The 14,518-nt window shown below is 53.3% G+C and overlaps 1 protein-coding gene across 3 annotated transcripts in view; it reads left to right on the top strand.

The window, feature by feature from the left end:
• The window catches only part of RANBP10 (RAN binding protein 10), a 168,472-nt gene extending 156,558 nt beyond the window's left edge, over positions 1 to 11,914 (top strand). The window contains exons 9-14 of one of the 3 annotated variants that reach the window (XM_074968389.1): positions 480 to 628; positions 2,792 to 2,987; positions 4,772 to 4,896; positions 6,335 to 6,477; positions 6,911 to 7,022; positions 9,926 to 11,914. In XM_074968389.1, the coding sequence (XP_074824490.1) occupies positions 480 to 628; positions 2,792 to 2,987; positions 4,772 to 4,896; positions 6,335 to 6,477; positions 6,911 to 7,022; positions 9,926 to 10,056 (856 nt within the window). In that variant the 3' untranslated portion in view covers positions 10,057 to 11,914. Of the gene's footprint in view, positions 1 to 479; positions 629 to 2,791; positions 2,988 to 4,771; positions 4,897 to 6,331; positions 6,478 to 6,910; positions 7,023 to 9,925 lie in introns of all 3 variants that reach the window. The other 2 variants (XM_074968388.1, XM_074968390.1) reach the window with 2 other exon arrangements.
• Positions 11,915 to 14,518: the final 2,604 nt, after the last annotated feature.

Here is a 14,518-nt window from a genome sequence, read left to right as displayed (position 1 = left end):
TCTTGTGCTTTCGTAGCCAGTGCTGTTGACACTGTAATATGGTCTCTGTCCATGTCTCAGAGTGTGATCTGTTGCCTTGGCTGATCCAAGCTGAGATGCAGCATCTTGTCAGTTACATGTAGAACACACTTAATCAGCTAATACTGGGCTGGAAGCTACAGTGTAGGTATCTGCTCTTGAAACAGTCTTGTTTATGTATCATCTTTTGTCCATCCTTGTACAGGTCTCCAGGTTCATTAGCATCTGTTTCTAGGCAGCAGTATCAAAACTCCCTTCCTACTCCAGCATTCCCAACTTGAAGACACGGGGAGACTTGAGATGCCCTCTTCAGAGCTAGGACCCCTCCTAAGCTTTGGTTGATCCCAGTTTGCTGCTGCTCTGGGACGTATGATAGCAATCACTAGAAAAGCACCAGCACTGAATCTAATTCACATCACCCTCCCCTTCCTCCTCGGTGTCTCTGCCCTTGTCTGACACAGGTGCCGACAGTTTGTGGAGATGGTGAATGGAACAGACAGCGAAGTGCGATGTTTCAGTGCCCGCAGCCCCAAGTCACAGGACAGTTACCCAGCATCCCCCAGCCTAAGCCCCAGACACGGATCGAACAACTCGCATGTTCACAGCACTGGTAAGTGCTTTTCTGTCCATCTCCATGTGAAGCAGGTCAGGTCTTGGGGATGGGTCACTTTGTACACAACCTGCTGGGGTCTGTCCTTTGCTCTTTGAAAGACATCTGTCCTCCTAACCCCAGCAGGAAAGATTTACTGTTACTGGAGGTGATCTTTCTGACAGAAATGGCATACTGTTGATTTTGAATCAATTATTTTAACAGACTAGGTTGTACAACCGCCTTTTGCAGAAGTTGCTATGTGGAAGCTGACAGAATATTCTTCAAAAGGACTGCCTCACAGAACAGTCCTCGGGCAGAGCTATATAAGCAAAGGCCTGGCTCGCACAGCTTGTCTCTTCGACCGCAGGGCCCACAAGGGATAACTGCTCTCCTATGGACTTCCTAAAGTCTACAGGAGAACCTCCCCCTCCTTCAAGGTGTCCAGTGCACTCACCACTGCTTCCTCCACTCCAGTACCCCATCCCGTTTTCTATTTGGAAGCCAGGCTAAGCATGTATAACAACAATGTGTTAAAATGTGTGTCTAGGAATTAAGGACTTACAGTTTACAAGCAAAACAAGTGAGAGCGAGGGGCATAAAGTGCTTGCCTAAGATCAAAGCAGAGGGTGGAGATGGACGGAGTGGGCCAGGGAGCCAGAGCTGCTCTGTTTGAAGCTTTACATTCCCAGTGGAGAAATCCCTTGCTGACACTCAAGCTGTCTCCACCTGGCAGTCAGAGCTGCTCCATGTGAAAAGCTGAGGGTGCTAGAAGGAGAGAGCTGGAGCATGCATAAAAATGGTCTCTGCTGGGCATGCAAAGGCTTAAATGAAGGGGAGACGATTAGCTGAGCAGCTCCATAGCCCCACTCCCTTCAGCCATGTTTCCAGCCTGGGGCCTCAGCCCCTGTTTGTCTTGAGACTGGATGTCTTTCTGAAAAATAGCTAACTCCACCACAGGATGTGGACTCAGTGCAGTAATCCCAGGTTGAAATTCTCTGGCCTGTGTTATCCAGGAGGTTGGGTGGCTGATCAGAACAGTCCCTTCTGGCCTTAGAATCTGAGTGTCTCTGTGTTAATGGATTTTTGCAACTAGGAAATTCCTACATAATAAACTCAATGAACATCGAGTTAAGACAGACTTCACCTCCAGCATTGTCCCGGTCCACACACATGAACATGCTGCTGTCGCGGCGCTTGATCCTGTCAGTACACAGATTGGCTTTCAGAACAACGTTGGGCCCCTTCAGTGCACACGTCAGTGAGCTGACACCAACTCAGCAACGCACGGCCGTATCGTCAGCCTGTGATGCATTTTGCTGTCACATTATGAATGCACACGTGAAGTGGCAGGCATGTATTGTCCTCACTTGTGAGTTTGTAGGATATGTTGCAGAGCCAGTCTGATGTTTTGACAGTCATGTCTGTGCATGTATATATAATACAATTGGTTAGTGGCAGATGAGGCTTTGCATATGTAATCAGTGCTGTCATCTGTGGTACCAGGCACATGGTGATAGTGTTGTGGGCCTAGGTCTCCTTCCGCTTGCTCCTGTAACTCCCAAGTGAGGAGAATCAGATTAGTCATTTTAAGATGTCAGTAAATTATAAATAAGTGTCACGTGGCAGGTTGGTGTTGAGTTGCCTATGTCCCATTATACCATGTTTCATCCTATGAGGTGGAGTTTGTAGTTTGTGGGAGGTTTTTAAAGCTTCTTCAGCTTTAATTCTCTTGCAGCAGGTGGATTTTGGCTTAGTTTTTTACCTGTGCACTGAACATCTAGATTTCTTCCCCAGGTATGTTAGAGGGATGAGAATTCTGGTTTCAACGAAGACAAACTTCGTGGGCTGCTTGTCTCATGTGCTTCTCTTTGGGATCCTCAGTCCCTCAGGTGTCTGAGCTGGTTGGGGCGGATCTTATCCGCTGGATTGTTTCTCACACTCACTGAAGCACAGGTGTTGCGAGTGGGCGCTGCAGCTCATTTGGGGTTTGCTTGTGTTTTCCTAACACTGTGCCCAATGTAAAAAGCAGCTCTAGTATTTTGTGAATTGCAGCCTGCCCCTATTTCCCTCCCCTGGGGCCTGCTCCTCAGTGAAAGGAGCACAAGCAATGTCTCCTGCTGCTGACTTCAGCCCAGAGCTGCCTAGCCCCTCCCCTCTGACACCTCTCTCCTTGGCTTTCAGGAGCAGACAGCCCAAGCTGTAGCAACGGAGTCACGTCCACAAAAAGCAAACAAAGCCACAGTAAATACCCAGCACTGAGTTCATCGTCGTCCTCTTCCTCCTCTTCCTCTCCTTCGTCGGTGAACTACTCTGAGTCCAATTCAACAGACTCCACCAAATCCCAGCAGCATAGCAGTACAAGTAACCAGGAGACCAGGTATTCCTTGCTGTGCCTTTCCCACGCCTGGGCAGGAAGGGGCTTAGCCTGCTTTCTGAGCACCTCATCAGCCATTCGGTCAGCGCTCTTTCCATCACTGGGGTAACCATGAGTAGCTATAGGCATCACTGCTGAGCAGCCAATGGCAGGTCGTCTTCCACACTCTCCCTCCCACCTTGGGGCTCAATTGGTGCTGCCCATTCCCGTAGGAGAAGCAGGATAGCCTTGAGTAAACAGTCCCCAAATGCCTTTGGGGCAGATGTCCTGCCAGGGTGATGCTCTGACTGTCCCAAAAGGTAGTCTAAAAAGCAGCAGCCCTGCCGCGCATGCTCCCGCACTCTCAGCCAAACGGTTTGCTTATGGACAGCACAAGGGCCTCCTTCCTCCAGGAATCCGTGTGCTCCCGCGGGGAATAAAAGACTGAGCTGGTTGCAGGAAGCAGACCTGAGTCTTCTGCACGGCAGCCCAGACCCTTGTCACTTAGACGTGTCCCTTTTGCATGGGGTCACATTCTGTTCACTGGACCAGTTCATTAGATGCTGGTGCCATCGGGCCGAAGGGCCCTGTGAATTACAGGCATCTCCATTGAGTCACGGGGGTTTCAAGCCTGGAAGGTCATTATTGCTGCATTTATTGGGGTTTGAAATAGACATAGACTATCAGGGTTGGAAGGAACCTCAGGAGGTCATCTAGTCCAACCCCCTGCTCAAAGCAGGACCAATCCCCAACTAAATCATCCCAGCCAGGCCTTTGTCAAGCCTGTCCTTAAAAACCTCTAAGGAAGGAGATTCCACCACCTCCTTAGGTAACCCATTCCAGTGCTTCACCACCCTCCTAGTGAAAAAGTGTTTCCTAATATCCAACCTAAACCTCCCCCACTGCAACTTGAGACCATTGCTCCTTGTTCTGTCAAGTATGCTGACCAAGCGTGAGAGCTGAGTTTCCTCTCTGCTTAGCTGTTTTGGTGGCTGCTGCGGGGCTCCCTAGGACATGTTGGGGCAGAGATCTTTGTGATTAATGAGGGGTCCTCAGTAACTGCCAGCTGACATTCAGACTCACTAAATGGGTTGCTAAATACCATGGTCAGGGAAGCCTCTAGCTTCCGCTCTGAACTCCACATGGTTGTACAGCTCATAACTGAGTGAGAGACATCACATACTGGAGTCCTACGAATCGTCTGCACAAACGCTGGGTGATGACAGCTCTATGCCAGCGGGGACGGCGTAGATCTGAAACACAGAGAATCTTTGAACTCTTGAGTTCAAGTCCTGGCAGATCATCTCAACCCTTCAGCCTTCTGAGTTAGAGCAGTGGAGGTCTCCTGCAATTTGCTGTGTAGAGGTCTTGAAACCGTGGCCCTGTCTGCTCTGTGAGGATATTAAAGAACCTGTGGGACACTTTTTCTAGGGCTGATGGTTTGCCTCAGTGCTCTTGGCTAAAATTTCCCCTGTATTGTGTAGAGTGTTGTATGTTGCTTGGCGGCTGTTCTCCACCCCAGAAGTGGCTGCAATTTGAAATGTTAAATTAAGTACTTCACACCTTCCCTCCTCCGGGACCCCCTTGGGTTGGAAGCGCACTTTATAGATAGAGGCCTTTGTTGTTCTGAACCTGGTTTTGCCCTGCTGGATAGATTGTTTTCTTGTCTCCTGTGGGCTACTGGGTGTCTAGCCCTGGCAGCCTACTGGTCGGCCATTGGGCACGCTTCCTTCTGTAGGACTTTCCCTTTGGGGAATGTTTCTGCCCTTTCTAAGCCCTCAGGCTTTTCTTTTCCTTTTGCACTCCAGTGACAGTGAGATGGAGATGGAGGCTGAGCATTACCCCAATGGAGTCCTTGAAAACTCCTCCACCAGGATAATGAATGGCACCTACAAACATGAAGAGATCCTCCAGACGGACGAGTCCAGCATGGGTAGGGCCCTGGAAGGAAGGAGTGCTCTCCTCTCCCTCACAAAAAGTTAGCGGGGGAATGGCACTGCTGACACATGTATTAACTCTGTCTGGGACTGGATCAGGGTTGGGCATTGCCCTGTGGGTCTGTTCCCCAGCCCAGGGTGCAGGCATGAGATTCTCGGGATCTCTAATCCGATGGGGGGAGAAACCATCTGGGAATTGAACTAATCTAGACTTTTTGGGGGGCTAGGTGCTTAATGCTGATTCAGACAGGGCTGGGCAGCTGAGTTTGCTCACTGACTTGATACATGGGGTGGGGCTCCCGTTACAGGGGAGTCAAACAAAAGGTCTAATTTTTCATTGTATCCTGTGTGCAAACTGCCAGTAAAGATGACGTGTGTTAGACCTTCACCCTGGGGGATCCTACTGCCCTGGAACTCCTGAGGTGCGGGATACAGAGGGATAATCAGCTGGCTGGTGATGGGGCAGTGGAGGCCAGAGCCTGGTCACCAGTCACATCCAGCTCAGAACAGTACAGACAGTTGCCATCCTCTGTTGGTGGTTCTGTGGCCTCTCTGGGTAGGTCTACCCAGCAACTAGACACCCGCAGCTGGCCCGGACCAGCCAGTTTGGGCTGTTCCACTGTTGTGTAGCCGTCCAGGCTCTAGGACCCTGCGAGGTGGGAGGGTCCCAGAGCTCGGGCTCCAGCCTGAGCCCAGAAGTCTACACAGCAATGAAACAGCCCCACCGCCCGAGTCACCTGGCAAAGTCTAGCCACCGGTGTCTAGTCGCTTTGGTGACATGCCCTGTGAGATGAGATGAGGCTGTGAAGGTCTCACTCTGTTTCCTGGTTGTCAAGTGCTCACCATACAAAAACCACCTAGACTGGCGTGGATTGCCCTCCTCCTTGGCAGCCTCAGCAGAGGGGGCCCAGGATGGAAAGTGACAGCCAGCCCTCCTCTTGGGAGTCGGGCATCCCTGCAGGTCCAGACTCAGAGGGGCAGCGACTTGTGGGGAGGCTCTAACTGTTTGGGGGGAGAGGGGGTTGTCAGTGCAGCCCCTCCTCCGGGGCTACATTTCCACACTCACCACAAAGGTGATAACACAGCGCAGTCGCAGTGTGGACCCCTGTGTGGCTTGGTCATGAGACTTGATGAGCTGTTAATGCTGCCTTCCTGTTCATCCAGGGTAGATCCTGGACAGTATCATGCCTGTGTGCACCCCACCCAGACACCCACTGCCTGCTGGCAGACAGCTGGGCACCGGGCTCAGGGCACAAAGAACAGCAGTGGGCGTCTGCTCTGCAAGGCTGTCCTTAAAGCAGCCCCACCAGGGGAACATTAGAGTGAGGGTGGGCCTCGGGGAAGGACTTTGTGGACCTGAAGCAGGGCTGAGCACCAGGAGTTGCCTGCCTGCAGGGCAGTCATTTCTCTTCCCCTCTGGCCTTTTTTCAGAAGACGGCTGCCCCCAGAGGCAGCTCTGCGGGGGGAACCATGCTGCCACAGAGCGAATGATCCAGTTTGGGCGGGAGCTGCAGACTCTGAGCGAGCAGCTCTGCAGAGAGTACGGGAAGAACACGACGCACAAGAAGATGCTGCAGGTGAGGGTGTGCCTCTGGCCGGGCTCACAGCAGCACCCGCCACATGGACCAGAGCTGGGGTTTTCCCTGCCGGGTGCTGGGAGGCCGGGAGCTGTGCGGGTGGAGAGGGGTGGGAACAGCGCTAGAGCCAGCAGTGGCCCTCAATAACACAGGGCACCTGTGGCCAGCTCCCACAAGCCAATGTTCATTCTGCACTGGGGGGAGGTGCATGTCTGCCTCCGCTGCTGGCACCTCAGCCAGGAGGGAGAGGTGCATGTCTCCCTCAGCAGCCCCTTGCCCAGCTGCCCTCATTTGCTGCCAGAGCTGGGGCGTTCTTGTTGGCAGATGCCTGCTACCTGGCTGGCTGGGGAACATGCCCTGGTTGACTGTTAGTCCCTCCCCTTTTTCTGCATTGCTGCTCGCCTTACTGCCCGTGTCTCTCTTCCGTCCCCAGGACGCTTTCAGCCTGCTGGCGTACTCTGACCCCTGGAACTGCCCTGTTGGGCAGCAGCTGGATCCAATCCAGAGGGAACCTGTGTGTGCTGCTCTCAATAGTGCTATATTGGGTAAGGCAGGGGGCGACACCTCTGCCGCAAGCACAGTCGCCCCGGGGCAGGTGCTTGGGATGTGAGGGGGCCTCCGAAATGTGTGCCTGGAGCTCCCTGTGTTCCTGCCGATTGCTCCGAGGGGTTGTGGCCTGGGACAGTGACAGCTGGGGTGACTGGGGAAGGGTAGAAGGGAAGCCAGATACCCACAGCCCTACCCCCATTCCCTGGCCAGCACACAGCTGCTGCTGCTGCTCCTGCTCTGTTCCCCTCCTGGCTCGCACCCAGTCGTCTGTCCCAACACTCCTCTGAGGGTTCTCGTCAGGAATTTCCACCTTCGCTGCGAGGAGCTAAGCCACCTCCAGTGCATTGCCCCTCTCACCTGGCCCATCAGCGGACATCACCTCTCTCCTCTGAGGTCCTTTCAGTGCAGGGATTGACCGCCACACCCCTCGGGTCTGTAGCTGACCCCACTGTCAGGGGAAGTGTGTTTCACCGTCCCATCAGTAGAATTCATTTCAGTGGTGCTTGTCCTCACCTGAGGGCCTGTGGCTGGAGAGTGAAGAGGGCAGATTTGTGATTGCTTTGGGGGTTTTCATTGAACAGCCGGAGTTTCAAGCATTTAACTGAGCTTTCTTCCCCGAGAGAGGGTTCCTGAGCCTTCTTGAAAGCCATTCCCTCTCCCTTCGCCTGCCTGTAGCCAAGATTATAAACGGGCCATGCAGCCCACCCAGGGCTGCCCTTTCCAACCTGAGGGTAGCTGGATGTGGAGTGACCTTGCTGCATGCACAGAGATCTGTCGTGGGGTCTCCTCCAGCTGATTAGTTCTCATTGTGTTCCCAAGCCACATGTGCAGCTGGGCAATTGAGTTGGGTCTGGTCTTGGCCCCAGAGTTCTGGGGCCCCTCTGCATCCACAGTTGGGTGCCAGCACCTGCTGTCTAATTGGCCTCTGAAGGCCTCTTCCCCAGCCCAGCACTCACTGCGTAAGACCTTCACCCCTTGCGCATGCCCCATAGACACAGCTGCTCCAGGCTTTCCTCGGGAAGGTGGCCTTGTACTCCAGAGCCCTGATCTGCCTGAGGATCAATAGCAGGCTCTTGCTTTGCTTCTGAAGAGTCCCAAGTGAGGGAAGTCAGCCCAGAAAAAGTAGGTTTGGGCCTCTCAGCCTCTGGCCCAGGGTGGAGCCTGTCCAGACGGCAACTGGTCAATTCCCAGGGCTCGTTGGTGCAGAAACTTTCTATGGTAGTGAAGCTTGTTTGCAGGCAGGATAGGGCCGGTACAGCAACAGGACCCCTTGCAGCCTGGCTTCCTCTGACATCTTGGCAAAGGGTCGAGGGAGGGATGGTTACTCTGGCTGGCAGCCACGTCATCCCCCTGGGCTCTCCGAGAGGGCTGATCACTACACAGGGTCCCGTGGTGACTCATCCACCCTGCTCCCTCGTTCCCCACTGGTCTCGGCCTGGGGCTTGGCCGGGGGCCTGAAAAGCCACTTTTTGATTTTTTTAGTCACAATTTTGAAAACTAGAAAACGGGCCCGTTCTGCCAGGGCCTCAGGGAGGCCGGGCGCCTGGCCCAGCTCCCTGTACACCCAGCAGGGCGGACAGGACTGAGCAGCGCTGCCTGCAGGGGCTGTTGTGACATCAGCACTGAGGGCAGGGGACTCGCCCGCTCCCAGTGCTCCACCTGCTGGTACCATCAGGGAGGAGGCAGTGGCAGAGCTGGCTCCCTCAAGGCCTTTGTGGCAGAGAAAGGAGGGTGGGAATTAGACTCTGAGGATGGGGGGCAGGGGTTGGAGCTTGATCCCCAAACTCTCTCCCTCTTCCCCATTCCCTGGTGGGGCTCAGTTTCAGCTCAGGTCAGTCTTTCCCCCACTGGCCAAGCTCCGTGCACGATCCAGCTCCTCTGTCTCACAGAGCCATGTTCTGGTCCTAGGAAGGCCCCATACGTCGATAGTCTGGTCTGTGTAATCCACGGCTGTGGCTGTGGTCTCTAGCGCAGCATGACGAGCAGTAACCTGAGAGCAGCAAGCTAGAGGGGAGTTAGGGCTCCAGCCCTGTACCTGTCTGCACCCTCTGTCAGACACACATGGAGGAGGTGGAATTTGGGGAAGGAAAGTCTCCTCTGGGGATCAGGCTGCTGACAGCCACATGGGGCTGCCTCAGTATCAGCAGCAGGGCAAGGTGCTTGCCCTGTTTGCTCGCCCACTGGAGGAGATGAGAAGTTGCTGAAGGATGTGGCCTGAGGGACTTGTCCCCAGACATGCTGTGTGCATCCTGTGATCCTTCTGACACCTTTACTAGGCTGGTGGCACCAAGCGTCCTCCTTTGCTGGTACGCCTGGCTGCGGTCTCAGCAGAGGCACAGAGCTGGCTGGAGTATTTCCCCTCCAGAGAGATGAGCAGCATAAAACTGGAGAGTACACTTGAGAAAATGAAGGACTCCAGATCCACAGCTAGGCCCGAGGGGGCTGGTACTGCAGGCTAGACGCCCATGAGTAGGAGCAGACAGCGGCCACCTCGGAGAAGGTCACTAACTAGCATCCCACCTTGCTTCTGCCTCCATGTTCTGCTCTCCTGGGTCTCAGGGGTTCAGCGGCTGGAACGGGCTGCGCAGCCCCATAGTCTCCCTTGGACTCAGACTGGCAGCACCAGTGCTTGCTTGTTGGCCCACGCAGCACTGCTTTCCAAAGGTCCTGCTGCCTCACGCTGCTGGGGGGCGCGTCCGGCGAATGTGGGAGTGAGTCTGTGCAGGGACAGCACCCTGGCAGACCCAGCGTGAGCAGCTCGGCAGCTCTTTGTAGCAGCTGCCCAGCCTGTGCTCTGCTCGCTGTCGAGGGAGCACTTAGGTAGGCCGCTCTGGCAAGGTGCCGTGCTCAGCCTTCCAGCACGGCCATTCTGAGACGCTTTCTTCTCTCTTCCCCACAGAATCTCAGAACCTGCCAAAGCAGCCCCCGCTGATGCTTGCCCTGGGCCAGGCCTCCGAGTGTTTGCGGCTCATGGCTCGTGTGGGCTTGGGTTCCTGCTCCTTTGCCAGAGTTGACGACTGTTTGCACTAGCCACCAGAGGAGATGGAGTGACGTCCTCCAGTGCTGCCCTTCACCCTCCATTGCCACCACCGCCTCTTCCCTCACCTGACCTCCCTGCTGCCCGGCCCCCCCCCGCCCCGGGAAGAGACAGAGCGCTGACTGAGTCAGTCCCTCCGCACCAGGCATCCCCGTCACGTGCCGTTGGCGGAGCCGGGCAGCAGCTGGCAGACCTCTCCCATCTCCCCACCGTCACCGCGGCTGCAGCAGCACTCAGTATTTCGCTGGTTAATCTAATGTAGAGCCTTCCGATTTAGGTCTTTCTCTTTTTTTTTCTGACTGAGCCACCAGTATTTATATCTGGAGAGTTTGTGCTGACCTGGTTTCTGCTAATTTAGTGATAAAGCTCATCCACCTGGGTGACAGCTTCTTATTTTCTTAAGTAAAAAAGATCTATACCCATCCCCACACATGAACATCCAGTATTTATCTCCAGTGCTAGTGACCTGAGCTCTTCCCCAGAGGGCAGCTCAAGGTGTTTATTTGGATCCCATTCATTAAAAAGGTCTCTTCCACCTCAGCCAAGGCATTCATGTATTTATTCCCCACAGCCCAAGCTCTGTTATTCCCCCCCCAGCAGTCACTTTAGGCTTCATCCTGGGAACTGAAGGATCTCTGGGCTTCACCAGTTCTGCCCCTTCAAGAGCCCGGGGCTGGTCCTTTGCTGACCCTGTGAAGGGCCAGACTAGTGCAGTGGGAGACATTGCCTTGTTCCTCATGTCAGTGGGCTAGGCTGCGAATGCACCTCCAGCCCTGGAACAGCCAGCCTTCGGGCTTGGAGAGCACCTCGCTGTGGTTAGAGGCTGGAAAAGCAGAGGGAGTTGGAAATCACCAGGTTTGGATGAGCCCCTGGCACTAACCTCCAAGGAGCAGCTGCTAGGGCTGCCTGAGCGAAGGGTTTGGCCGTGTGTTCCGTTACGGAGCCCCGTTCTCTGCGGGTTAGGCCACGCTGGTGTAGCTGGGATCTGGGCTGCATCCCCCAGCTAGAGCTCTGCTGGGAATCTTTACTGATCACCCATCCCAGATGTCCAGATGGCTGCTTGGATATGCCCAGGTGTCCATTGGGAGAATTGACCTGGAAGTGTGGAGTGTGCTTGTATCACCCCCAAAGCTTGTAAATGTCAGGTTTTTACAGGCTGTGTGTGTGGACCAACAGCATTATAGACGGCAAGATTTTAAATACATAACAGCCAGGCCATTACATTTAAAGGCAGCAGCTCTGTTTTCATAAGGATTGTAGAGTAAATATTGAGTTTGGAGCCCCACAATGACCCCAGCAAGGAGCTGTGACGGCTTAACACCAACGGAGGCTGAACTGGTTCAGCAGTGCTGTCACAGGCGTCCTCACACGTGCTGCTAGACATGCCGAATTGAAAGCGTGCGTGTGCGCGCGTGACACTAACGATACCCAATGGCTTTACACACTGCGTGTGTGTGTCTGGGTGCCGTTGCTGACGGAGAGCAGGGTATGGTGTGACCGAATGTGGCGAGCGGTCTGCCTGCCCTTCCACAGATCTTCGCAAAGGGGAAATGGGGTTTGCAGCACTTGTCTCTGCTGCTTTTTCTGTGTCTAATTTGAAATTTTTTCATAAGGGGAAAATGAAAAATAAAATTTGTTCAAATTCAGTAATGCCAAGTGGAGGGCATTCAGGCTCAGAATCCTCGCCAGCCCCTCCGTGGGCTCCACCCTGGGAGTGGGCTTACACACCGTGCTGGGGGAGGAATGCGCTGTGTGATTAGCTCCCGGCTGTATGTTCAGCACCACGAGTGGAGGCTGCAGGTGGAGCAGGAGACCCTGGGGCACCGCTCTGCTGAAGCCCAGACCCTGCGTCACTACTGCTTTTGCTGATGGTGTAGCAAATGCTTGAGGGCCCGGCGGAGGAGGGGTTGGATGCTGCCTACGGTGGTGGTGAGGGATCCTTTGCAGACAGAACTGGAAGGGGGAGAGGGGGGGAAAGCAAGAGGGTGACAGTTCCATTGTGAAATCATAACCAATGTGTAAATGGCTAGTGCCACCTGTTGATAAAAATGTGGAATTGAAAATGCGTCTTGTGTAGATGCACAGACTGACCTAGGGAGGAATCTTCCCGCAGCCTCATCACCAACCGCTGGGCCTGGCTTGTACAGTCCAGTATAAACAGCCGCCAGGGGTTGCTGCATTGGCATCTGCTAAAGCCAGCCTGGCGTTGGAACTTGTAGCCATAGTATCTCTTACAGCAGACCTACTTTCCAGCGCCCAGTCTAATGTCCTCTCTTGGCCTGGGGTTTGCCAGTTTGGGTTAGGTAAGTTGGGTCTACATTTACTTACCTAACCATGTCCCCTAAGGATGGGGACAGCCCCAGTGGCTGGTCAGCTTTACCTGTTTCTGTCCTGGCTTGCAGCTGGCCTCTCTTCCCACCTTTGTAACAACGTCACCACTTCCTTTGCAAAGATTCCCTGGAGGTTGTGCTTTTTGCTACTCAGTACTGTAGAGGTTCCACTTCCTTTAAGCAGTGCCTTTTCTTTGTCATTGTGCAGCTGTCCCCTTGGGTCCCTGTGTTGGCCTTGCACCATGGATCATTTTCTTCCTTGGCAGAATTGTTCGAAAGCTTCTTACTCCACAGTTGCATTTACTCTTCCAGAGCAGTTGTTTTATCTTCAGTTTCTCATTCATTACAGGTAAAGCATCTAAATGCTCTTGGGCTAAGGCTTCTGGTAGCTTCTCTGGGGTATCTGGAGATGCAATGGACTGGCCTCTCCATGTCTTCAGCCAGTTCTCCTAAGGGTTATTCATGTTGGATAAGCCATCCTTGTGTTGCATTCCAGTCAGTTCCATGTCCAACTCCACGACTGGTTATTGCAATTGTGAATACTCAGCCATTTCTCCTGTCCTCCTGCGGCATAGTAAGGGCAGATCATTGAGCCTGGCATCAGGAAACAGTGCTTCTCTTCCTCTCTCCTGTTGCTCTGCTTATCTCCAATTCAAGATCCTCCAGGCTGATTTTTCCTTCATCCCTGACCCGTCTCTGAATTGGCCATGTAACCGACTGACTCTGCAGCTCTTGCTCTCAAGTTCTAGTGCTTGGAAGCTTGGTTCTGGCTCCTTGGGTTAAAGGAATATTATGACTCTTCTGTCACAACAGCAGTTTTCTTAATGACTCTAGGTTGCCATTCAATCTCCAGTTGCTTCTGCACATTTCCTAGCTCTTTCTCCAGTTTGTGGTGAGTTCTTGGTGTATATTCATATGCACTTGGTAGCAGTTTTGTACATTTCTTGACTCGCTGGGGAAGGTTGTATTATTTGCAATGTTTGTTTTTTGCATTTATTCCTGGTGAGGTCTTTCACTTCGGCCCTGTCTTGCCTTCCTTTCCATCAGCATTTCTAAAACCCCGAAGACATTCACTGTCAGGTGTCGGGGCTGTTCCTGTGACCTCTTTGGAAATGCTCCCTAATAGCACCAGGTGTTAGGGAAAGAGTTGAACACTCTTCAGGAGCTGTCTTCAGTCTCCAAGACTTGTAACTTGACAAAAACAACCGGTGACCAATAAGAAGGTAGGATTTGTCACTCCGTATCAGTCTGGGATCCTGCTGCTGGTGGTGGCCAACAGTGGGCGTTTCAGAGAGGCCAAAAAAAAACCCATAATGCAACTGGTTGATTGTGAATTTTCTCCCTGACTCCTGCACCATCTGTGTTACATTCTGTGTATTTCGTGGTGTGTGACCCATTCCCCGTCAGTGCATGGAGGGGCAGATACCCAATACAATCGAATGGTGAGATGCGTGTCACTGGAGAAAATGGAGCCTGAACTGCAGCCGACGTTCCCCTTTGCCTAGCGCCCTCGGTGCCACGTTACCACTGGCTGCTCCGCAAGAGTGTTAAGCTTCTTGCCAACACTTCCTCTGGGGCCTCTCCCAGCCTCCGTTCTTCTCCAGTGACTTACTGCAGAGTTAACAAAGTTACCCCAAGTATAAGCTAAATAGAAAGTACAAGCCTAAAATCCCATGTTTCCGAATGTGGTCCAGCAATAACAGTTTAAGAACCATTCTCCGTTGTATCCCTAGTTGGTCTTATGCAGACTAGCAGGGAAGCTGCTTCATTCTCTGCTTTCCCCAGGAGGTGGTGGCAGCAGTTTCACGTTCGCCCCATGTGTAAGACCAGCTGCTGTTTGGAGTCCGCTGTGATACCTGGGAACAGCAGGGTGGCTCTCGGCATTAAGGCCACCTCTGATGATGCCCATCACGTGTGGTGGTTCCATATCCTCCCCTGTCATGGTGCTGATCGGTGGCTCCTGGCTGAGTGACCGCACCATACTCTCGTCTGTCGTTTCCTGTGTGTGGAGACAGTATTTGTGTGTCCATTATTTCCTCACTGGGTCTTAGTGGGAATCTGAACAGATCGGGTGACTGACACAGTATGAATAGTAACTACAGTAAAATTTGTTTTATCCGGCTCT

This window comes from Natator depressus, chromosome 12 (assembly GCF_965152275.1).
Source record: "Natator depressus isolate rNatDep1 chromosome 12, rNatDep2.hap1, whole genome shotgun sequence".
In the NCBI taxonomy this organism is placed as follows: domain Eukaryota; kingdom Metazoa; phylum Chordata; order Testudines; family Cheloniidae; genus Natator; species Natator depressus.
Note: the sequence above shows the minus strand (reverse complement) of the source record. Positions and strands in the feature narration are given on the sequence as shown.